Below are 26,537 nucleotides of genomic sequence, written 5' to 3' on the forward strand. Positions count from 1 at the left end.
TAGAATAAACAACGAGGCAAGATATAATAATTGCTGTTGCGAAACGGAGTTACTAGAGTTGTGAGAAAGTGTGTTCGCATATTGTAGTTCTGTGAAGAGACTCAGTTTCATCATTCAACCACCCCACCCCCAGTTGAAAGTGTGTTTGTTTGCCAGCTAAGTAGTCAACTACTGCATGAGGGGTAGAACAGCAACAACAGCTTACCCTCCGTGGTAGCGCTACTTATAGCAGCTAGCTCCAAAAAAGCTGCGCCTCCACAGTATCGTCTCTTTTTCGGAACGTTTAGCTAGAGCATGCAAAACATCTAACAGGCGCTAACGACGCGTCTCGAGCACGGTACACGCCAAAGGCTCGCCCAACATGGCGCTAGTACCGTAGAAAATTTACCCATATAGTGTGTACGGTGTGGCCGTAGCCATCAAACGCGAGCCCCATAATCCTAGTACCAACGTGTTTGCACCATACATCGAGACGGTTGGCGTAGACAAAAAAACAAAAAAAAGGCAAAGGATCCACGAAAACAATATCTAGCAATGGCTTTGGAAAATGGCGCAACTGTGACCGTGCTGGGAGCACACTAGCACCAAGAAAGTAGTACACAGTCGCTAGGCTTTCGGCAGCGTCGAGGAGAACCAATCGCGAAACGACGATGCACAGCTTTTACAACGGTGAGTAATGCCAGCAGATTAGCGAACCATTTACGAAACGGGGCTCATATTTATAAAACCTTTGTCATACGTGCCCTGGAAAGGCGGATGTTATCTTGCATTGCGTGCGGGGCTGAGGTGGCAGGATTTTTTTTTCCATCCTCAATAGTCCATCCCAAATCCAACGGCGGTTGCGGATATTGGCTAAAATGTTACTTAGCAATTGGTAAATATAGCCAGGAGAAAGACTTTTCACGTGCAACAACATGCGCAACAAGCAGAAGAAGTATGGAGCGCTGTATGGGAAAAATAACCCACGTACCACTCGCATCGGAAGGTGTTTCGGGATGGGTTGTACGTATGTGGAGGGGGCATAGCACTGCGGCACACGGTGGTGCAAAAATGATATTCGCAATATACGTTATGAAAAAAATGCCAAAAATAGGGATTGTCGAACGAATTGGTTCTCCTTCTCCCCTATCTATATATACAACTCACTCTCTTTCTCTCTCTTTTAGCTTCCCTTTCCTCCCATGTGCTATTTTTAGCCCGGCTTGGCAATAATCAGCAAATAGTGAGATTCTAAATTTAGCCGTGGCCGCTGTTTCGTCGCCTAATCTTGCTGTGCGGTTGTATTTGAAGCACTTCTTCGATAAACATATCTTACGAGCATCCGTATGATTGTTTTGTTTACGCTCAAGGGAACGGTCGAGGGCGGGGCAGCGTTGGAGGGGCCGGTAGAACCACGGTTTCGGCACTTGTCTTAGGCTGGTTAATATTTTCCATTCGCGCTCTCCATCATTCTTTCCGGGGGCCCCACACTGCGGTAGTGATGGCGGTGCACAAGCACACATCGTTAAAATAAAGACAAAACCTGATAAGATGCCAGTCGAAATCTTGCAAAGTGTTCCGCATCCGTTTCTGGCCATCGTGCCGCATTGCCGGTTCCGATGCTGCTGCTGTATGCTGCGAACTATTTTAACATCCAACTCAAAGTCAAAGTCAACGCCAACAGTGGCTCGACCTCAGCAATTAATTGAATTATTGTTGATAAGAGGTCGCTTGTTTCGTGGTTGTAAAATTCAAAGTAGAGCACCAACGTCCGGGACAACGAAACCGACTGGCATTCGCGACCAAACATCTCCTGGCGCAAAATCTACCGAAACGCCAATGGCGTATGGCATTTCCCCAGGAGCCCATTTTAATGGTTTCCCGGATTAAAAATGTACAGCTTGTTAATTTTTGTTTATAAACCGGCAAACATGCTGCCTCCGGTCAAGTGGGGAGGGCGTAGACTACTTGTTTTTGCGCCGTTGCAGATAATTGTAGTTGCTTACACCGTTTCGATGATCGCTCTAACCAAGGCTTCCGATTTACCAAAGTACATGTTTCTAGCAAATGTTTCCATTCGCACTGCCCACCTACCTGCCCGCCTACGAGCAGCAATTTAAATTAAAAAACAAAAGTATCCTACCAATCGGAACCAGATGGGTGGGTCTAGGTATTTTGTCTTGGTGGGATGTTTTTTTGTATGTGTTTGGAACGGTGAAAAAATAACATAAATTAAAAACTAATTGGATTCACCGACGATAATAAAATACCAGGTACCTATGGATCCCGCCGATGATAATGATGCGCCGGCAAACATTTGTTTTTTGTTTAGGAAAAGACACACGCCCATGTACTAGACACATACACACGACATTCAAACGCTAAGTATGTCGTGACTAGAAGTGTTGTCTTTTAGCAATTTCTGTAGGTTCGATGGGTTGTTTTATTTCGTCTGTTGGCCTACTCTTTGGTTCACAGCTTCTCTGGTGAATGCGGAACGTCACAAGTCGTCTCTAACGGCGGACTCGTTCCTTCCTACAACGCACAACTTGCGAATATAATAGAAGAAGGTGCAGGATGTGTTTCATTTCCGGTTTCCGTGGCGATTTGTTGGCGGGCGTAGATCGTTCTGCCAGGGTATAGGGGGAGATGTATTGGACGTCCAAGCAAGCTCCAAGGTTTCCAAGCAAGCAGTAAGGCAACTCCTGGTTGTCGCCCAGGAAGAGCGCTATCGTAGCCAATTTTAGAAACCGGGAACGCTTGTAAGGAAGTGTCGAAATGCAGTCCAGTGTAAGGCTGAAGAGGAAGAAGGCAAACCCGGCGAGTATATGGCGGATAGCACAAGGCAGGCAGGATGTGCCCACAATGTGCCGTGTGGCGTCTTGGGCTTCGTCCGCGCCTTTATTCTAGACGCTTCGGTGTTTGCATATGCAGCAGCGCGATATCGGCAAAAGCAAACGGGAAGAGGAAACGGGTAACGAACTTCGCTTCTCGGTTGGCGGTAGCGGTTCCAGCCTCTTTGCGGCGGGGCAAGATATAAAATCAGAGAGATGTTATATTTATAAATGACAACAAGTGCGCAAACCGATACGGCGCAGTAGCTATTAATAGAAATTTTCATTATACATAGTATTCATCACACAGCCATACAAACACGCGTTCAACACACGGGTCCGCCGGTCCGCCATTAACGAGCCCTTGCCAGCGGCAGCCGGCCGAGCAAATGAGAGGACCGTGTGTGTGTGTATATGTGTGTGCAAGCGAGATGGGGGAAGAAGAAAAGTCTACCCCCGCTCCCGATCCGCCACAACATATATCATGAAAACACAACACCACTCCGCAGGTCGCGAGGTCCTATCCGATTGACCGCGGCCTACAACCGCCATTGGAGTTCTATTTTAGCATTCCATTTTCCGCCGCTGGAAGACCGACGGGGTCGACCTCAGAGCGTAAGTTATTCCTCACCATCGAGAACAGTATAGCACGTAACACTGCAATATACTGCAGGTACAAACAGTTGGCGAGTGTAACTCCCGATGTAACTTCCCAAACAATGTTACGACAATAGCATCGCTTACTTACTAGCTTCACTTGGAAATACATACATTCCATGGGGAATAGCACGTTCCCAATCCCGGGAGGAGGAAACCCGTTAAAACCAACCGCAAACCGTCTGGGGCGGTCGTTTGATGTGTGTCGCACGGGGCTCGCAAACGTGGGGCCAAAACTTTGCATTACGAAACGCTTCGCCACACATTCCAGCTGCTGCCAAACACGCCAAAGTTGCTCCGGTACACACGCTCTACGTCACTGGTGACATTTAAACTTTTGCCAGGCCGCTTCGTACCATTGCATCCTGACAATTGCCGAAACTTTCCTACGGCGATCTTTGTCCCGTGGATGTGGTTCCACGGAAGTCGTAGAAATCAAAAAGTTGACCCTCCGGACGGGGCTCTGCCCCGAGTGCACAGAAGTCCTCCAACGGGGAGGACTTTGTTGGGAAAGGGTTTCACTCGCCCTGTTTACGTCGCCCTGGAAAGTTATGGAAAAGCAAAATAACACACTGAATGTAGTAGAACTTGAGAACTTTCAAGCAAATATGAACGGGAAAAGTGATTCATCTGTTCCATCCTTTTTTTCTTGTTGTCAGCAATATATTCGAAGATTGCGTATAATTTGTGTTTGTTTTTATCCTAAAAGCAAGCATGTTTCCTAGTTCGTGATAAACTTATTTTTTATTTTATAAGTTACGTTGGGTTTTTCGAAAAGTTACTCATCTGAAACCGAATCCTGTCTTGCTTCCTCCAGAGGTTATCGAAAGGGTGACGACACAAAAGCAATTAATTGGGAATGTTTTTATTATTACAATAAAAAAGTAAAACGGAGAAGTTGGTGCTAAAATGGTGCTCTTCTTTTGATAAGATAAGGTATGCTATTCTTTTTATGTTTGTTGTAGGAACACTGTGAAATCTAGTTCCTTTTCATATTGTTGATTTTAAATAGGTCAGTTAACGATAAACGGTTGAATTTGATGTATTTCACCTTTGTCGAAAGTTTATCTCCATTTATTTTTGTCATGTGTTAACTTCACTCTCTTGTTTTGTTTTTCGACTAACTGTTTTTGTTGGTTTTGATTTCACTTCGTTTTACTGTACAAGTGCGATTAAAATATTTGAAGTTCGCTCTAAGGCAATCAGATAAACAGAAAAACTTGTTGAAATAGTAGAATCGATCGCGATCGTTGTTTTCCACCTTTTTACGATAAGCAGCGCATCCAGTTTAAAGCGTTATTACAGTTGAACGGTCCGCTATTGAAACTTCTAGATCCGTTATCGAGATTTTGCAATACCATTCAACATGTTAAACGTTCCGCTTTTCTCAGCAATAGTGTTTATCTGCTGCCAATGCAACGAAAAGATAAAAGTAAAACTCATATCCCCCTCCCCACCTCTTTACATCCTTCCGCCAGTGAGCTCTATTGGCAAAAGTAATCGCGGTTAGCAGCATGTTGCAACCAGATGAGCCGTTAAAATGTTTACCGATCGTAGAAAAATCATTCACGAAAAATCAACACGAACGGAAAGATCTTTAAAAAATAACCGTGATTCAACTTTTTTAAAAACGTTTGCATTTTGGTTGTGTTTGCTGCGCAGTGCACAAAACAGTTGGTGACCACTTACTTATTTGAAAAAATAAGAGTGAGCAGTTTGTTGAAACAAGGTGTTCACGATGGTTTCAAACAGTCCAGATGTTGTGTTATACAAATAAAAGGTAGCTGAAGCTAGGCTAGGCATCTGATTTGGCAGCCGTTGGTCGATAAACCGTTGGCGTTGCTGATTGCATACGAGATCAATCTGAGAGTCGCTTGGAGCGTTGAAGAGTATATATAAGAAAGTATTGATATGAACAATACAACATCTCTGGTTGCGTTTGAATACATCTTGTTTTGAGACCAACTGTTTTGTGAATCGGACGTTGACAACTTCAAGTAGTTTTCTAATATTATTCGACTTACACTATCAGCATTATTATTACCACCATTGCCACTACAAAGTTCGGCATCACTTTTTTTTGGTCCCAAAGCATTTAAAATAGTGACAAATTACAAGCACGAATTCACAGATGATCGAATTATTACGTCTCGGTTAATGAGTAAGCGATCGACTGGATCACGTATATTTGGTGCTGATAGATGTTGGATGTATTCTGCTGAGTGGACGATAATAGGTTTGCCGTAGGACAATAGATGGACAAAGTTCAATCAGATCAAATTGATAAAATTGCCGATCCTATGGTTCATGGAGTTTGCGTACTCTACAATCAAACTTCGGTTTGTATGTTTTACAAAATGCTATCGATGTGGTTTTCTTTTGGAAACGCTTAACGGTGTGTGCAACTTTTCGAGAAGCTGAAACACGATAATCGCTGGAATCAAACTATAAGCGAGATTTAAGAACTAATGTTACACCTACACTTTTTGCAATGATCTTTTCGGCAGTACAAAAATGAAATCATCGAAAACATTTTATATCGCATTCGAGCGATACCGGGGATTTTTGAATCGAAAATGAAGGATCTTTGATGTACCATTGGTGTTGGTTGACGATGCGAGGTTCCATAAAAGAATCGTGGATAAGCTCGTGAGTGTACAAATGGCTGAATAGCTTTGTAGCAAAAGTGTACGTATAATGGATTGGTGACGGCTGTCGATAATGGAAACAGTGGACCATTTTTTGAAAACCATTCCTGATAACACCGGCTGTGACAGGAATACGATCATAAAATGGCACCCCGTTGGCTATACTGAAAGGTATAAGAACGCCACATTCGGCACTAAAGCTTCCGTTACACATGCAAATTAATGAAACACCTGTTAGCAAGACTTCTAGACATCAGTTATAGCCAAGCTATTGAAAACTTAAAAGAAAATTGTTTGGGAACACGTACTTTAAATTGTAAGTACAAGTACTTTAAATTGTAGATTGTAGCCGATTTTCGACGGAAAACGGTCGACGGTGTTGAACGTGTGTTTCAGGTAATCATATTTGTTGTGACACATGAAAACTCTTACGATCGACTATGAATATGCCAAGCTCCCTTTCGTCAACTCATTTCAACAAAAAATGAACGTATGTGTGACACATGTTTTTTCTTAGCTTTGGCCTAAGTTATCGACACTACGATTTGTTGAGTGCACGAGCAATTTCACCTGCCAAAAATACCGATGGTAATGACTAACACTGGACAATACAAAATAATATTCCGGCAAATTTGCGCTATATACAAATCAATAGAGGGTCCGCGACAGCCGAGCGGTAGCGCCGGTTAGAAAATCGGTCCATGAGCGCCGGGGCTCACCACCTCGACGGCGTGGGTTCGAATCCCAACCGAGACCGCACCCTCCCCTGTACGAGAGGACTGACTATGCACGTACAACAGGGAAACAAGTCTCGTAAGCCCTTCGCGGGCAGGCATGACCAAGAGGTCGTTATGCCAAGAAGAAGAAGAAGACAAATCAATAGACCGTGTTGAAAATGAAATCCAAGCCATTGGTGTTTTTAAATTCTTTGGATTTGCCTGATATGCCACCACATCATTTGCGAATTAAACTTAGCAATATTTATGCGCCGAAACTGCGTATGTGATAGTGGCCAGCATTTTGGAAGAGGCTAACAAAAGGGACAGAATGTTTTATTCCAAATTACAATGATATTTAAGGAATTGCAATCATAAATATTGGCTTTAGAAAAAATTAAAAATGCTGAATTCACCATGGACGAATGTAAGAAGTGTAATATTGTTTAAGGTCGAGGATAGTCATTGCAGTTTTTTTTTATGTGACACAACATCATCCCCACAACATCCTAGTGGGACAAGGCCTCTGAAGAGAGTTATTGTGCCCGAAAGACGGTGTATTATAGATCAGCTGTTCGTAATACCGGACGGGTGCCAGACTCGAGATTCGATCCCCCACCTGTGGCGTGATGTTTCCTCGCACTACCGCTGCGCCATGGGCACCTCCCTTCTCTTGGTTTTTACTATACGCAAAAGTTCACAACAAACCGGATGGAAAAAGTGACAAAACGGGTTCAGAAATAAGAGATCAGAAGGAAAATGTCCCAAAACATGTGCAATTAGACAAAAAATATGCTGTACTGAGAAGAATTAATGGGAATGGACCAAAGTGGAAGTTTTAAGGTGAATTGCAGATGTGAAAGAGATAGGAATTTCACTGCCGACGAATCTGTGTTGTACGAGAGATTTTGGTTGTGCGAAATGATCATGCCTTGTGTAACTTCTTGGAGGCTGGATAACAACACTTTTTACAAGAACTTGATCCACCGGACGATGTTTCGCAAGATCATCTGGAAACAAGGTTACGGTACACCGGGCCAGAGGTCAGGCTATTGGTGCAGGTGCGAGATCAATATTGTTCGCATATATGGGCACGATACAGATCATCTTTTTCGAACGATTCTACACCTCGGTGGAGAGGCTCCGGGGTAATCAGAGCCCGCTGGCGATGTACTTTAAATCGTAATGATGATGATGTAAAGGAAACTCGCTAATGAGAGAGACAGTGAGCAGCCTGTCTGGGAAGCGAACGGCACGGGGAGATAATGTAGCTGCTGTTCTAGAGAGCCGGAACGAGAGCGCTGACATTTGCCCGCGGCCCGCACGACGCTGCTGGATTGTCTCGCGGTTCGCGGTTCGCGGTTCGGCGAACCAACAGCGAGATCCGCTCGGAGAGCAGGAAGCGCCAGCGAGAGATAGAGAGAGATGGAGACAGCGAGCGAGCGTTGCCTTAGCGGAGCAACTGGCGGCTGGATGTTGTGTTGTGCGAAATGGCCAAACCGATAGTACAGCGGTGGTTGACGAAAGTGCGCGCTAGGGCCGCCGTCTCTCTGTGTGGTGGTAGTAGCGCCCCGCGTAGGTTACACTCCGACTAGCGGCCTGCCTAGTAGCACAACTCTTTCCACCTCACTGGCGTGTCCTGCGCGTGGACACTTTGCGCGGGATCGAGGCCTGTCGCTCTGTGCCTGCCGCCGCTCAAACGCTGTCGAGCAGGCAAGGTGAACGGTTCGTTAGTGTGGTTCGTCCGTCCGTCCGGCAGCCCGACGTCGTCGTCGTCGTCGTCGTCGTCGTCGTCGTTTGTTGTAGTCAGTCAGTTAGTCAGTCGTTCAGTCAGTCAGTCAGTCAGTCAGTCAGTCAGTCAGTCAGTCGGCCACCGGGAAACCCGCGACATGCCGTGTAGTTGCTTCGGCTAGTGGTAAGCGGAACGTACACACATCCAGCCTGCGTCGGGCACAAACAGCACACGTACGCGCGTCGCCAGTGGCAAAACAAACCCAAGTCAAAAAAACAAAAAACAAAAACCAAACGCACAAACAAAGTGGTAAATATATTTGGATTTACTCGCATTAAATTCATCTATATGTGTGCACCTCGTGCTCCACCTCCTACTTCCATTTCCCCACCGTATTCTCACCACCGTGTTGCCGATACCGCGCGGTATCCACACACATCCCTTCAGCTCGCGGTCGTGTACTTGGTGCAAAATGTTATTTGCAACGTCGTATCCGAGATCTCCGAGTTATCTATCCGGGAAGAAAGGCCACCACCAACCAACCCTACCCCTCCCCTACGGGGCCCGTTTTGTCTCGCTACTTCGATACTCGATTGCCAGCACTCCCTTTGGGTTCGCGTGCAGTGTTAATGGCAGAAATTCAGAGGACGTGTCACGAAAAGGAGCAGTCCAAGACACCGAGACCCCGCGAGTTTCGTGAATGTGTGTGCGCGCCTTTCGGCGTGTTGTTGTTGTTGTTGTTGTCGTTGTTTTTTTTTTCTCACGAGCTTCCGTGCGTAAGAGCGCAAAGTACGGGCCGATTTGTTGTTGTGGTTGTTGCTGCCGCTCCGTGTTTGGTATTTTTATTTTTTTTCCACCGTTGCCTTCTGGCTCCTTATCGTGCTTTCTCTTCTTGCGAGAGGCTGCGTCTAGTAGTAGTTATCGCCGCCACCGCCGCCGCCGCCACCGACACCGTCTCCGTCGTAGGTCGCTCTAGTGAAAGGAAATAATTGCGTTTGCGGCACTGCGAATCTTCGCTTTCTGTTTTTGTTGTGTGTGGGATGTGGTTTTTTTTCATCTTCTTCTTCTTTTCTTTCTTGCTCTCCGGTTTTGCATTTTGGTTTTGTTGCACCGATTAGCGCGGTGTACGTTAGAGGCGGTGGCGCGCTTGTCCGGATCCGGATACATTCCTGCCTCTAAGCGGGGGAAACCATCAACCGTTGCCTTTGCCCCAGTCGTATCAGGTTGAATCATCCGGCAAAATCGGGATCGAGCTGACACAAACAGCGGGCTCCAAACAAATATCGAGAGATTACGAACGCGAAATGCCGGGCGATGCTCGCGAATGCATCGGAGCTCTGGCACTTGGATGTCAACTGTTGCACCAAACGTTGATACCCCGACAAGGGATGCAGACTGTTGAGGCGTTGCATCCGCTTTCAGATAACAACGAACGAGATGATGAAACAGCGCTAGCAAAAACAAAAAAAAACCTCAATGCTACCGAACTTGTTTGGTTTCACTGTAGCGATGAGATAGGAAAACTCTTACTGTTTTTAAGTTATCCTGCGTTTCCTGTTCTTTCGGACACTGGAAAGGCTTCGAAATGTAACTTTAATGCAAGCATTTTTGTAAATCATATCTGGATCCAAAATACTCTCAACAATCGTGGTTACAATTTCCTCTTCCATGTTGTAGTAACGTTATTTGACTAGATCCAAAGGGGGGCTGAAGAGCCATCAGACACCGGGCCAAGCGATTTTAACCGGCCAAATTCCGTCACTTTTCAGAACCCATGGCAGGGAATCGGGTGTCTATGTAGGATTTCCTTGTTGCCAACAAAACGTAGATAATAAAAATAACCATTCTGGTTTCCAGGCTTTCTGTTGTTAGTCTGCCCGGCTGGCGCCCTTTGCTCGCCCTTCAGTGACTAGGGGTGGGGAAAGGAATGTACATCTGCCCAGGGCGCGGACAGGGTTGTATAAACGCGCCGTAATCTGATAAGAGCGAGTACGGCGGTTTCGACAACAGCGAAGGAAATTTATTTATTTATAGGGGAAAATGGGGCGCCGGGCATCTTGATATGGGGTAAAATGTACCGACATGTTGCTAGCACCTTTTTAAACAAAATAAAGTAACAGAACCTTCATTAGCGTGTCTGATGCATCCTTAATGTAAGATTTCCCCGCCATTGTTTAACTTTAGATACCTGTCAAAATTAAATATGGCTATGTAGCAGACAATTATCAAGCAGATCAATACATAAATATTACCTGAAGGCTGCACATATTCTGTATCCGATGTAAACTTTGCAACAACAAAACAAAATTTGAAGTTTGAGTCTACCGTGTGTTGCAATAATAGTTAAAACAAATGCAATCTCCATAAATAGCCGTAGTGAAATAATAATTAGCGGGGTATTTTCTGTCCTACTATCTGGGTCTTGAGTCCTCTAAACAGTTTAGAAACATAAGAAAGGATAAAAGATCGATTTGTTTCTTGAATGGAAGGTAAGACATCGCTTAAGAGGTGCATCTTGCCTCACTTTACCTTAAATTTGCTTACAATTGTCGCCACAACGTATAAGATAGGTGTAGGCCACAAACGGGCAAAACATTTGGCCAAAAGGAGAAGCTATTACGACTCGTGACGTGAGTTTTATGCCGTGTCCCCTGGTGTGTTTGTTTGCATCTCGCGACCGCACAAGAGGTGGTCCCCATCCGGTGCATCTAGCTTGCTGCTGGCTCTTGCACCGCCGGTGGGTTGCTGTTGAAATGGGGCGGGAGGCAAGCGAGGCGGAGATCAGCATAACACAGCGCTATCGAAAAGGCCACATGAAACCGCACAATTTTGGGGTGCGTGGAAAAAAGGTCCATGCTGCTCCGACACTTCTAACCGACAATGTGGAGTTGTACGGAATGCGGCTATATAGGCTAACTGCGAAATGACACGAGCGAGAACACGATGAAAGTGGAACCGGTTTATTACGCGATCCCTCGCGCCCCTCCTCCCACCACCCTTCCCTTCGCAAGGCGGTGGGGGGGATAGAACAACCATTTGCCGCGGAGCCGGCGTGTAAGGTGTTCGCCAAACCGAACCCTCTAGGTTGTAGCTAGGCCAGAGTGTATGTCCCCGGGGTTTCGCTGGAGAGTGTCCATTTTCGTCCGGTGAACTTTTTTGTTTTTGTTTTATTTCTCGCTTGACTCGAGATTAGATCGATGAAATGATGGAAAAGCGGTGAGGTTGGGGATCATTCTTTCGCGCAAGAACGAGAGCGATTGGTGGTATCAGCCGGAAGATGGAGAAGCAGCAACGAACCGGCCGTCGAACGTCTACGCGACGAAAGAAAGAAAACCCTAAGCGTGTTGACTTGCGGTTTATTGTGATTTTTAATGTCCCCACTATCAACTTCAACAACACACCATCAGCAGCAGCAGCAGCGGCGGCAGCAGCAGCAGCAGCTGTAACACGATCGACAACAATCAATACACTCACTTCAACAAGCAATAAATACATCGTTTGTTTATAGCGAGCTAGCAAGCGAGGGGTAAAGCGTTAGAAGAAAAGAAGCGGAGCAAAAAGGTGAAATTATGGCTTGCGGTATAACTTTTAATCTTCCGTGTAACTTCGCGATAATGTGGCTCGCCAGTAAAATACGTTTTGTCTCGTCTCGTTGGGTACTACGGTCGATGGATGTGTAACGCAACGTCTAGCCGACTATGCATACTCACACACACACACACCCGCGCAAAGACATCGTATCGGTTTAAAAGGTCCCTTCTTAAAACCCGGGACATATGATCTAATGGATCTTTTGTTTTTGTGGCGAAAAAATAAGAAGCAAACTGGAGAGCCGAGAGCAAACGATGGCTAAGATAAAAAGGGAAACGAAAACCGCGAGCGGATGCCGCCCATAAAAGAAGCCCATAAGAACGGAAGTAACCACTACAGGTGTTTTAGTAGAGGCGAGTTTACTCAACAATTTGCACCCCCGTGTTTTTCTTTTTTTGCTTTGTTGTTTTTTTTGCGCGCGCGCGACTCCAAGCGGATCGAAGACGGCCATACTATTTGCCTGCCGTTGTACGCGCAATACAACAAAATCCCGTGGCGGGTTGAACGTACCTACACATGTGCAGATGCCGTGGCCGCTTCCGTTTCGCCATACGGTCGGGGCTATATATAGATTCGGCCAAACAACAACGCGCGGACGGTATGGAGTTTGACCTTGGGCAGGCCACGTACACTACGGTATTCCGCGTGGTTCCATCGTCCGGATCATCCGCACTATTATCATTACTATACTCCCTTACCTTTTGCCTAGCAGGAAATTATTTATTTTACACAAGTGTATCTAATCCACTCGCTGGGCTTTGCGCTACACGATTCGGATGAACATTGCTTTCATCTATCAGCATGTGCAAAATTGTTTTCTTTCCTTTGCGAGCCGTGTGTTTTCACCTGCTGCTCCCCGATATGTTATTTTCCATCTTTCTTTGATTGATAAGCTTGTATATTTTAGTACACATGTTCGCCTTCTGGATGGAATCTGAAGCTGAAAATTCTTCGGTGCGCATTTTTAATATCGACTTCCCGATTTTACCAACACCCTATCAACGATCCTGAGAAGATTTGCATCCCGAAACGCATTCCCTGCACACTACACAAGAGAAAAGATTTTTGAAACGTGTGCTCATCCAACGTATTGAAGCTTGATCAAACTTGCTTCCTAATCTGTTGCACTTTTCCTCCTACCATGAGTTCAACATACCAAGCATTAGTTGGTACTGGCATACCTTTGAGGAGATTTTATACGATTTCTAGTTTTCAAATTTGTTAAATAAGCTTAAAGGTTCTTTGTACGATAATTAATTCAGTGTGGAATGAATAATTTAACTTTTGAGGTATGGACGCACAACAAAACGTTGTTGTGCCGACGACTAAAACTGCTGGATCGAATTAAACCAGTTGCAAGAGGTGTAGTTTGGTAATTCTGTATATTAATATGCTAAGTGAATGTATTCTGTCGCAGGGAAGAAGGAAATGCAATTTTGCTCGAAAGCAAATCGACATTAAAAAAAAGGCAAAATTAAGGAGTTATATGCAGTTAAAATGTTTTGTTTTTGTATTTGCGGTAAAGATTATTTTCAAACAAATGTAACAAACGGATCATCACCTTAGAGAGGTTTCAGCTTAAGATTTTGAATTTTGTTATCAAAAGTTTTGTTTAAAAAAAATCTCAAACAGAGATTCGATTCCCATAAGAGTCTTACTGGGGACCTACCTAGGATTCAAATTACTTCTAACAACTCATTTGTTCTCTTATTCACTCTTTTGGGACTCGTTCCCTTGTTAAGGATTCAAACCTCTGTGGTGACTAATGACTCATTTTTCACGTTTTAAATCACAAAAGAGTAACTAAAAGATTTGAACCATCGTGATGCTTGTTTAGTTTGATTCAAATTTCTCAAACGAGTTGTTATTATAATCGCTATGAAATTAATCACTTTAGGGAAACTCTTTAACACTGTAATTGATATTTATTCCGATACAGTCAAATCAGTCAACCGTCAAAACTATCTCAAAACCTGTTTGTTGTCACAACCAGCAATGCTTTCTTTGATATATTTAAATATTGTTTGTAACGTTTTTAATTTTTCAAAACGTTAAAACCTTTGCATCGGGCAATAGAATGCAAGTTTCCAAGCCATGTATAACGAAGGGTTAGGAGGGGGTTTGAAATTGAGGAACTTAGTATCGGTTCATATAAAATATATTGTTATAACTTTCAAAAATTAACTACCTGATTTTTTCACTTTCACCATAGATTACAGTACATTTGTTTTCTGGAAAAGCTTAGCAGAAGCAAATCGATAGTGATAATTCGACTTGCCTATATTTTTCGGTCAACTACGCTTCATTCCGGTGTAAATAAGTTCTAGGTAATTTGATCCACCGTGAGTCGCTTCCTAGATTTTCCTGCCCGTACGGCTAAGAAAGCTTTGTTCGTAGACCGAATTCGAGGATTCAAGGATCAAAGGGGGCCCGGAAGGAGCGGGGACGCGCTGGCTCTTCGCTCTTCCTCCACAGAAGGGAGGAAAACCCTAGCCTTGGTTAGAGTTAGGGTTTTCCACCATTACATCCGGCTGGAAACCCCGGCAAACGGGATGTAAAACACTCGCCAGGTGTTTTTTGGGGCGTCCAAACCCCATGAAGGTACCAATAAAATAACGGTACCAGTGTTCTGCACCGACTCGGCATAATTTTTAAAGCAACCTTCTCGAACGCCTTCGGGTTTGCGATTTCCAAAACGCCTGCTGCAGCGCCCTTTTGTTGCAAGTTTACCCATGTGAACGCATAATGCAACATCGTAGAAAATTGATTCCTGGTGCAATTTTCCGGAACAAAACGAGGAAGAGAAGGAAAACACACAGGCACAGCGCGCGAAATGCAAATGCTGAGGGGCCCCAAAACAACAGTGATGTCACATACAGCGAAAGCAACAACAACAACAACAACAGCAACAGCAACAAAAAAGACGTCCAATAACAAGTGTCTCGTTATGCCGTTTGCCGTAACCCTCCCCTACCTGACAAGGTAAATAAGGGTTAGCTGCGGTGAGGGTGTGGAGAGAGGGGGGGGGGGTGTTTAGGGGGTGGTGGTACCACCCCACCGTCGTCGTCGTCGTCGGTGGTAGTTCGGTAGCTGGAGCCGCCCGTAGGATGTGTGTTGGGGCGTAATTCACTTTTTTAAAGGGCAGAATCTATCGATTTGTCTAAAAATAGCCTCTCCAGCTAACTGTGTGTTGTTTTTCTTCGCCGTTTACGTGTTGTTACTCGCCGCCTCGAGCTTGAGGAGCCCAGCAACGCCCACACACACACACACACACATACACCAACGCACGCGTGGGCACACACACACACACACACACACACTCACACAGGCATGTCCACACGAGTGTGTGGTACTTATCTGCAGCGGCACCGCATAAACCACCCTCTCCCCGCCCCAGTTTTTCCACCCTCCATCACCTTTTCGGCCAGGCTAGGCGGTGGAAAAGCTAGCGAAAGTAACGAGGGAACGCTGTTTCGCGTAAAAGAAATATCCCTCAGCTTCCCCCGAGCCTCCTCCTTTCTCCCGTTGAAGCCATGCGGGTTTTTTTTCAGTTGTGTTTTGTTTTGTTTTTGTTAGGTTAATGTTGCTCTTGCTCTTGCTTCGGTTAAAAATTCCTCATCGTTTCATCCACACGGCTAAAGGGGTGTATGTACCATACATAGAGGCTGGTTGTGTTGCGTGTGTCCGTACGCACCGGTTCCGCGAACGGTCCAATGTGTTGCCCTTGGTGCCGTCTCGCAAACAAACGAAGGCTCTACACACAAGGCACAGTGGGCACACGGTGGGATGAATTTATTTTTTATTTTCCTACTCTATCATTGTAAATCGTGCAATTTACCTTCAAAGTGTACCTTCAAACAATTGGATTACGAAGCCCTGTTCACCAGTCGTTGGTCAGTCGTTAACAACACGTTACTGAAGCGAATCGTATGTGAAGGCGTGCTTGCTGTACTTATGTTTTATCAAATGTTTTGTTTTGTGAAGTCTTTTACATCAACGCAATTAGATAGACGTTAAGGTTCAATATATGATTGCCTAAAACTAACTTTTTAGATGAAGAATCAGGACATGATGGTGACCTTGATGATAAAATATTTCTTCTGCATGGTTCGTTGCCCCTGACTGACGATGTGCATTGAAGCCTCTCTTCCTCAGGATTATCAGCTTTTGATTGTTGAAGCATTTATCCCGAAAGCAATAAGACTGATATAAACGGCTCGCAAGTACTTTTGAAATATGTTTCCAGAATTTGATTTCCCTCGAATCCTTGCATACGTGTTCTCGTTTCAAGGACCTGGAGATTTACCCATCGCTCGGTAGCTTCTTTGAACAGTCATCTCATCTGCCTCCACTTGTGCATCGATATTGTTCAATTTTTCTAAACATATTTTTCCGATATTTGTTTTTATTAAATCTTACTCCTATCACCGTTTTTTGGTATAAAAGATCAATCACACGGCTTACCATCTATTCAACTAAAAGCAGTTCGAACTGTATGAAAATAATGAATTTTGGTCTTGGAGGAAAAAAAAGCTTAATGTAGGAGTCACTTTTCACGATGGAGACGCCTAGTACCTGTCGATTTTTCCATGAAGGTTTAGTAAAATTATTTTAGTATGAAAAGTTGCTCAAAAGTTGTCAAAGTAAAAGCTCCATAGTAGATATTATAGTTTCCTTTCTAAAACAGTAATGACTATAAACATCATATCCAAAACAACAACAACAAACAACAGTGATAAACACAAAGATGCTAATTTTTTTTTCAATATTTGAATTTTCAAATGAATATCACTGTGTTGAGATTCAGAAGCCTTTGGACCTTTTCTTAGATGGAGCTTGTAGTTTGAAGGCATAACTGTTGGTAATACGTAAGTTGATATTCTGATTTTCATCCCGGCCAACGTCTATTGTGCAATTGGCCAGCTTGGTGCTAGAATTTGGCAGGAAATCGTTGATGGAGGCGATAGGGCAAAAGACCAAACAAAAATCATAAGGCCCAAGGGTTTGGTGTATCTTTTTTTTTTTTTTACGTCAATAGACACCAACAATGCACGCTCCCTGTTGCCCGATTCGCCCCCACCCCACCACCTGGCATACCTGGCGGGAAAGAGCATAAATTTGGGGCTCCCGTACGCCCTTGACAGGAGCGTTTTCGTGCTCGCGTTCGTTCTCCCATTTGTCACCCTTGGCCGCTGGCTTCCACTCCCCCCCACTAATGTGTGTATCGGCTTCCTTTTGCCCTTTCAGAAGAAATGGCACGTGATTCGACGATGGGCAGAGACCGAGTGCTAGTCGTACCGAACGCCGGCATCGCCCTCAACAGCGGCTCGTCGTCCCAGATAACGGCCCCGGCTGACATCAGTCAGCAGATACTGGAGGTGAGATTCCGTCGGAGAGGAGGGAGGGGGGGGGGGGTCGGTACCACATGTGTGCGTCATCGTCGCGCCGCAGACGAAACTTATCGGCACACACCGTTTCCCTACCATGCTGCTACACACATGCGTTTGCTATTTTTCTTCCATTTTCCCACCCAATCCCGCGGGCAGCTGCAAAAGGAGCAGGAGCTAGAGAAGCAGAAACTGTGGCACGCGTTTCAGGAGAAGAACAAAGAGCTCGAGATGCAGCACCGCCAGCAGTTGGAGCACAAGTTTCAGGTATATGCGTAAGGTTGCCGTTGTAGCAGGAAGCGTTTTTCTAACTCGTCTCTCTCTCTCTCTCTCTCTCTCTCTCTCACCGTAGGAGTTACGCGACCAAAGGATAGCGGAGGAAGCCGCCCAGCAACGGGAAAGGCGCGAGCGGGAGGCGATCAAGCGCAAGGAAAAGCATGACTGCAGTGCGAACGCCAGCTCGGAGGTGAAGCAGAAGCTGCAGGTGCGTGCTGGAAGCCCCCCCCCCCCCCCCCCCCCGAGGATCCTTTGGGTTCCTTTCTTTGGTGGCAAACGTTAACCGGTCACATGACGTAGTTGCCGTTGCTTGGACGAAAACGGTGTGGGCACCAGGGACTCGCTAAAGAACACCATCATCTCACCGTGTTTGCGGGATAGTGCTTATCCGGTTTTTTTTTTCTTTTTCTCTCCCCTCCCGATAGACATTTCTAATTCAGAAAAAGCAGGCGGCTGCATCGAACGGTTTGACGTCACCGTTACCGTACAGAAACTGGTAAGTGCACGCAAGCCGTTTGGCGGTTTTCGGCGGCATGTCGCAACTCACTTGGTTTCCCCCGTTTCTTGCTTCCAGGGGCGTGGTAAAGTCATCCTCGGGCGAGTCGCTCCCTGGCGGAGCGGTTGCCGCCGCGGTCAGCTCGCATCCGTACAAAATCCCACCACCGCCGAGCTCGATCGCCAAGTACGATGCGGACTTTCCGCTCCGCAAGACCGGTAAGTACGAGGCGCAGCTACGACGCTCCAGCGGCGGACGGTTCTCCGACGCTGGTGGAGGAGCCGCCGTTGGTCGCGCGCCCATCAGCATTTCCATCCACAGCCTTCTCGCCCTCCTTTGCATTGCTCCCACCACTCCACCGGCGCTGCTGGGTGTTTTCCCAGCGGCCCGCAAACGACCCTTTCGTCCCAAACCCGCGACGACCGCCATCGGGCGTGAGCATCGCATAAAACGCGACACGACGAAACCAACCTACTAAACGCCGTTTTGTGCCCGTCGCACGGGAAATTGTTGCCGCTTTTGTTGTTGTGTTGCGAATGTGGCGAACCGAGCGTACGAGAACGGCGCCATTATTAGTGAATCTCTTGCATGCCGAGTTTGTGCTCCGATTTGTTTCGTTTTTGTTTCCTTCGGTTCGATAAGTTTAAGCAAATTAACAAACGATATTTTGAGCCTTTTTTGCAGCTTGCCCTCGCTAACCAGGTTACTCTCACGCTCAGCCGAAGCCAAAGTGTATAGACGCATGCTCTAGGCCGCTGGCTGGCCGGAGGACCATAGGTTTTACACAGCGGGGGAAAAAACGTACGCGTATGCTCCAAAAAGAACTGCTCCGAGCGGGGAGAATACAGCAGGTTGCTAACAGCGGGATCATCCACCTCGCTGGCGTGTTTCTATCCTTCTCCTTACCCTTTGCCTCCTTTGTACAGTAGACATGGTACTCTTTTTAGATGGTAAACTTTGCTATTAATGCATACAATTGAAACATCTGACAGGGGGGGGGGGTGTAATAAGAGAATGTATAGTAATGTATGTATATTAAATTTTTGTTATTATGGTATTACAGGCGTTGCCATGTTTTAAAAGCCAATATGCTCTAACTGACATTGCGGTTCAGAGGGCATTGCAATGGATTTGAATATAATTTGTCCCTTTTTTGTTTCTGGTTCTGGTTATCTTCCTCCCAGTGGTTTTCCATTGCTATTTTTCAATACATCCCTTAGCGCAAGTGAAGTTCGTGCGGAATGGTGGAAGCGCTTTAAATTTCCTTCGTTTTCGAAGATGCGGGAATCTCCCCCCCCCCCCCCCCCCCTCCCCTGGAATGAGGGGAGCAATCACTGTGATAGGTAAAAATTGATAGAGAACATATGCGATTAGTCGTGTAGATTCAAAGACGTTTTCAATCGATTACCTTTTCGTCCAAAGTAGCATCGGTTGGTCGAACCAGGACACCCTACACTTCTCGTGTGAATGCGCGTGGCGAACAGTTCGCCAACGATCGAGCCGACAAGCCCTTTTTCCATCGATCGAATCAAGCCGAGAAGCGTCGATTTTCAGAGGCGGCTAGTGACAGCAAGTGAACCCGGAACGTGAACCCAATGAATGCCAGGATGGTACCTTGGGGTATACAGTGTTCTTCAGTTGCTTGCTGGCCATCTCTTTCTCTCTCTCTCTCTCTTTTCCCTCTCCATTCCAGTAAACCCCAGTCCTCGTTGTCCCCATGCTGTCAGTTGTTGTTTGATGTAAGCAAGCGAAAACAAACACAAACCCCGGCAATGGTTGCCGGTGCGCGCGCCGCGTATTTTGTCCTGCTAGTCTTGTTTTCCTGTGTTCGTTCTTTCCTTATTTTCCCTTCATTTTTCGTTTGGTTTTTTTTTGATATTTGCTGACGCACACCGACACACCGGCACTCTGCGTACACTGACACCGATTACTAACACCTTAACCACCCCTCCCGTACCGCCGCAGCATCCGAGCCGAACCTGCTAAAAATCCGCCTCAAGCAGCGCGTTATCGAAAAGCGTTCCCTCAATGGGCCGCTGGCCGCGCGCCGCCAGGAGCGCTTGCGCCGGCTACAGAAGCAGCAGCATAACCAGGCCGCCCTAACGCAGGCAGCAACAAGTACGTATCCGCCATTTCTGCTCCGTGCTCATTCCCACCGTTCATACTCACACATACACACACACGCGCGCGTATCGTCAGTCGCAAAATGGAGCGTACACTTACAACCATTTCAGGATGTTTGTTCTGAACTAAACCGATTTGTAAAACATGAGGCCAAAAGCACCATATTTTACATCGCAAAATAGAGCGTATAGTCATTTGCATGTTCCGTTCATTTAGGCAAATCGATGTCAAATAGAATGAAACATAACAATAGTGCTTGACATGATTACCTGAAACACTTGAGCACTTGTTGCAATAGTCGAAGCATCGATTCCACAACTGTTTTTTTTTTGTCAGCAACGACGGGACACTATCCCATTACCCTGTATCGTGGTTTTAGTTCTCTTTTCCCACCGTAAATGTGCTATATGGGGACTTGGGGACATTCAATAATATCAGTAGCGAACGACAAGACTGGTCACGGCTCAGAATGTCCAACTAGCCCATTTTGTTCATCCCGATATTAAAGTTCACCAGTTGGCATTAGCACAAACGTACCCTCTAAAGGTGTTAAAGGATTCCTAAGTCAGTTTTAGGATGCTTTGTTTTTAAGGCTCATACCTAGTTTCGTCCGCTGTCGGTAAGGATTTGCTGAGTCTCGTCATTACTTAACTTGTCCTGCACTTTCTTCTATGTACGACGTGACTATAACCGGGGTTCACGTTGTAATATTCTGTTGAGTATCAGTATTTAGCAAACAATACTAGTCGACGCACTGCTCAGACCCATAGATCATTGTTGAACAATTACGGAAGTTTCCGAAATCAGGCGATCCTTAGTAATGCAGAACCTCAATTTTGCAATGCAGAAAGAAACTTGTTTTAGCTTTTTTAATTTCGTGTAAAATAAATTAAACGAGTTAGAATAAAACAATTTGTACGTTCAAGGGATAACTTAATTTTTCAATGAAGGTACAGTATGTTAATGTTTCCTCAAATTATAATACAAAAAAACCCATCCTCCTTTAGTGTACGCTCAATATTGTGCCCGACTGTACACTCACACAGAAAGCTGTGTCCATCATTTTCTCCTTCGACTGTTTGCTAATAAAAAATTGGATGAAAAATGAGAAAAAGTTCGAAACAAATTTAAATTATACTTCATGTAGCTTTATCGTAGATTTGTATTGCGCTTATAAGTGTGTGTGTGTGTATGTGTGTGTGTGTGCGCGCCTGTGTGTGCGTTTGTGGTGTTATTGTGTTTCGTTTTCAAATAACATACACTGCATATCTATTGTTTATGCTCTAAAAGGGTTCGAATGTGGGTGAAGTTACGTGCGAAGATGTTTGCAAATTGACGCTTATCCAAATATCCTCTTGTGTGTTACTGCAGATTGCCCACCGGCGGTCAGTGTTGCCGGGACGACCGATTCCGGGCCGAACTCGCCGCCGACCGTCGGTAGCCGCGCGTCGCCGACGAACGCGCCGATTCAGGAGGAAAACGAGGACCCGCAGTACGGCAATGGGGCGGTCCGGTCGAGTATCAACGATCTGTCGCTGTTCAGCTCACCCTCGATGCCGAACATTTCGCTCGGCCGGCCGCACCTCGGGACGTCCATCACCCATTCGACCACGGTGGCACACCTGGTGAGGAATGGAACCAATGGAACCCAGCACTTCCCCGTTCTGGCATGCGTTTCTAAGCAAGCACCCTCTCTGTTTGCAGGCTATCAATTCGATGAGACCGGCACACCTCGGTCCCGGTGCAGGAGGAGGCCCGGCCGGCGGTCCGCCTCCGATGGGCAATCCCTTTGTCAACCCGATACTGGAGATGGCCGAGCAGCATCTACACCACAACCAGGCCGTCGCGGCAGCGGCAGCCGCAGCGGCGGCGGCCGCGGGCGTGGTCGGCCTCGATCGGACGCAGCTGACCGCCATCCATGCGGCCGGCAGCTCGGCCGCCTCGATCTACCACCATCATCACCACCATCACCAGCAGTCGATCACGGACGCGCACGTTGCCCAGGCGCGGCTCAACCGGCAGGGACATCGGCCGCTCGGACGCACCCAGTCGGCTCCGCTACCCCTCGGCCACCCGATGCTGGCCGGAGCGGCCGGCGCCGCCATGATGAACATCTCGCACACGCACTTCGAGAACAGCGACGTAAGCATGCGCGCTCTAGCGGCGCGACCCACACCACCATCACCAACCATCACCACCATCCCATTCTTACTTGCGTTTCTCTCGTGACAGGCCGAACGGCAGGCGTACGAGCAGCATCTGCTGATGAAGCAAAAGATCCGCCACACGGCACTCTCGCGCGCCGCCAACTGCGTCAACCGGGAGCCGCAGCTGCGCGAGGAGGTCGAGTCGAACGAGGTGATGGACCTGACGGACAAGAAGCAGCCACCGAAGACGGTGCTGGCGAGCAGCGTCATCAAGAGCACGTCGCACTCGCACCTGCTCGGACCGCCGTCCTCGCACGACGAGATTGGGCGCATGAATGCGGCAGCAGCGGCAGCGGCCGCCGCCGCCCAACATCACCACCAGCAACAGCAGCAGCACCAGCACCAGCAGCAGCAGCAGCAACAGCAGCAGCAGCAGCAGCAGCAGCAACACCAGCAGCACCTGTCCGAGCTGATGCAGCAGCATCAGTATCATCGTGAGCGGGAGCTCTTCATGCGCCGGTCGATGCACCTGTCCGTGCTGGAGGATCCGTACGCACATCATGTCATGGCCGGCGGCGGTGGCGGCGCTCCACCCGGAGGAGCAGCAGCATCCAGTCTGTCGCTGCGGCCACTCGCGCGAACCTCCTCCAGCCCGCTGGTGCACCTTAGCAGTGATGTAGGCGGCCAGCAGCAAAGCATGTTTTCCGACACTGGCCAGCAGCAGCAGCAGCAGCAGCAGCAGACCGGCGGACAGGGTGACGATGCACAGCCACCGGTGAACCTGACCGTGCAGAACCGCAGCCGCTCGCTGCTAAGCTACACGCACGAAGGCATTGTGCCGGCGTCGGGAGGCGATGGAGGCTCCGTGTCCGGCGGCAGCTCGCCGGGGGTGGCGCTGCAGCTCACTACCTCCGCGTCCGCGTCGGCCATCATCGGACACCACCACCACCACCACCACCATGAGAGTGAGGCGGTCCAGCAGAAGCCGGTACCGTCCTCGTCGTCGTCGTCGTCGCTGACCGCCGGCAGCACCGCGCTCGCCTTCGACAGCCTGATGCTGAAGCACGTGTGCGCGTGCGGCGACAACGCGAACCATCCGGAGCACAGCGGGCGCCTGCAGAGCATCTGGTCGCGGCTGGCCAGCACCGGGCTGGCGGCCCGCTGCGAGAAGCTGCGCGTCCGCAAGGCGACCCAGGACGAGCTGCAGTCCATCCACACGGAGGCGCACGCACTGCTGTTCGGCACGAGCCAGCTGAACCGCGCCAAGGTGGACACGAGCCGCGTCAGCTTCGTGCGGCTAGCTTGCGGGGGCGTCGGCGTCGATCTCGACACCACCTGGAACGAGCATCACACGGCAGCGGCGGCCCGCATGGCCGCCGGTTGCGTCATCGACCTGAGCTACCGGGTGGCGCGTGGCGAAACGCGCAACGGGTTCGCCGTCGTGCGCCCGCCCGGCCACCACGCCGAGGCGGACGCCGCCATGGGCTTCTGCTTCTTCAACTCGATCGCGATCGCCGCCCGGCTGCTGCGGCGCCGCCTGCCGCACGAGATGCGCCGCGTGCTGATCGTCGACTGGGACGTGCACCACGGCAACGGCACGCAGCAGGTGTTCTACGACGACGCGTCCGTGCTCTACCTCTCCATCCACCGGCACGACGACGGCAACTTCTTCCCCGGCACCGGCGGCCCCACCGAGTGCGGCGTCGGCGCCGGCGTCGGCTACAACGTCAACGTGGCCTGGTCCGGCGGCGTCAATCCGCCGCTCGGCGACGCCGAGTATCTGGCCGCGTTCCGCACCGTCGTCATGCCGATCGCGCGCGACTTCAATCCCGACATCGTGCTCGTGTCGGCCGGCTTCGATGCCGCCATCGGCCATCCGGCCCCCCTCGGCGGTTACGTCGTGTCACCCGCCTGCTTCGGTCACCTCACACGCGAGCTTATGCAGCTTGCTGACGGAAAGGTTCGTACCAGGCCGCCGTAAACACATTCCATCTCCTGTCCGGTTGAACATTAACATCATCTCAAACCAGCGCAGCATTACTTCAAACATACCAAATACCAAACACCAGCTGCTCTCGTTTACACTGAAAGAGTCAGAGGCATATTGTTTTTAAGAAATATGCTTAGATTTCCCGAATATGTGTGCAAGGCGAGGCATTGGGTTTCCTCGTCAAAAGTTGATTTTTAAAAGAGTTGACCAAATGGTAACAAACGAGTTAAACAAAACTGATTTTGTAAATTTACGATGATTTGCCTCGTGATTTGATTAATTGAATATGGCGATTGGCATAACAGAATGCATTGCGCAAACAGCAAAGATAAATAGTTCTGTCAGTCAAAGTAAATTGTTAAATGAAATTGGATGCTAAAACCCGTTTCTGGTACTGAGAAACCAGAATTATTGTACCTTTGTTGTTCAAAACATAATTTAGTGTGTGAAACTGTCAATCAACTGTTCTGTTGCTCCTTTTCTAGCTTGTGCTCGCCCTCGAGGGAGGTTACAATCTGCCGGCGATCTGTGACTCGGCGGAGGAGTGCGTGCGAGCGCTGCTCGGGGAGAGTACGTCCGCAATCGCGCCGTCGGAGCTGGGCCGCGTCCCCTGCCCGGCGGCCGTCGAGACGCTACAGAAAACGATCGCGATACAGGTGTCGCACTGGCCGTGCGTCAAGCGGTACGCCCACACGGTCGCCCTGTCCGCGCTGCAGGCACACAGCAGCGAGCGTGAGGAGTCGGACACCGTGACAGCGATGGCCGGGTTGTCGATGCAACCGTTGAAACGGTAAGCGTGGGTTGCGTCACCCACCCCAGTTGTTTCCGCTGCTAAAACTATCTTCTCTCTCTCTCTCTCTCTCTCCGTAGCACGTCCGAGGTGGCCTGCAAGGATTCGGAAGAACCGATGGAACAAGACGAGTCGAAGTAACCGATCGTCGGAACTGGACGTGCAGGAGGAGACAAATTCACTAACGAAAATGGGAGAAGAAGCTAGCTGCCTGCCAGCGGAAACGTGAGCTTGCTTGGTTAATGTTTACACACACACACATACACCGTACATGGAGTGGAGTTTTTGGACGGGTTTGGAGGGGGCGGGGGGAGGGGGGAGGGGGCATCGGCTCCCGGTACGTAAGAAAAGCCGCGCGAGGTTTGGGTAGTTTGTAAGATTGTTTTCCGTTTTGTTTTTTGTCCAACGCGTTTACGAATGCGCTCTTTGGCATGAGCAGATTATGAACATAGACAGAGAGAAAGCGTGAAAGAGGAAAAGAAATAATTTTATAATCCTGAGATGCAAGGGACTGCGTGAAACTTTAACGAAAAGGAATGCATGATGAATTGATTTCAGTCTGGGAAAATATCGCGCAGAAAAGGAAGATAGAATGAATTACAGTTTTTGTTGGTTTTTTTTTTCATTTACAGATAAGCAGATCGCACCTTTGCAGCCAAAGTAAAAAAAGGCGTTCGGCATGTATTTAAGGAAGGAGGAGTGTAATTGCGTAATATAATTATTGTACGCGTGAGCAAAGGAAAAACAATAACCGAAACTACGTCAGATGAAAGTCAATGGAAAGACGTCGAACGTAGTTCCGTGTCGCCTCGCCAGGAGATAATGGGAAAGGATAGCTGCAGCCAGTAGGGAAATGAATTATTCACGAAAGATATAGGAATCAAGAAAAAGAAAGTTAACTACTTACAGTTAACTAATTAGTTGACTCACAAAAAAAAAACAACAAAAACAAATAACGAACAGAATCAACAAAACAACGTATATATTATTATATATGCATTCAAAATGCGCGCGCGCACAATTAGCACCGACCGTTTGTTTTGTACGAATATAGACAGCGAATGATTGATGTGGAAACGGAACCTTTGTCTCTAATATTTTTCGTATCAAGAAAACAAACACAAACAAATCCGCGGGCAGAAGGCAAGCAAGCAGCCGAGAAATGGCTGG

At 47.7% G+C, this 26,537-nt stretch overlaps 1 protein-coding gene across 1 annotated transcript; it reads left to right on the forward strand.

Moving 5' to 3' along the window:
- LOC131269793 (histone deacetylase 4) lies at positions 1–26,449 on the forward strand. The gene is made up of 12 exons (XM_058272308.1): positions 1–669; positions 17,405–17,535; positions 17,704–17,811; positions 17,897–18,028; positions 18,246–18,316; positions 18,395–18,534; positions 20,282–20,434; positions 21,812–22,065; positions 22,145–22,582; positions 22,673–24,547; positions 25,063–25,367; positions 25,448–26,449. Exons 1-12 carry the CDS (start codon positions 651–653, stop codon positions 25,506–25,508), a joined length of 3,687 nt encoding a protein of 1,228 aa, XP_058128291.1. The 5' UTR covers positions 1–650; the 3' UTR covers positions 25,509–26,449.
- The last annotated feature ends 88 nt before the right edge of the window (positions 26,450–26,537 follow it).

Source organism: Anopheles coustani, chromosome X (genome assembly GCF_943734705.1).
Source record: "Anopheles coustani chromosome X, idAnoCousDA_361_x.2, whole genome shotgun sequence".
Lineage (NCBI taxonomy): Eukaryota > Metazoa > Arthropoda > Insecta > Diptera > Culicidae > Anopheles > Anopheles coustani.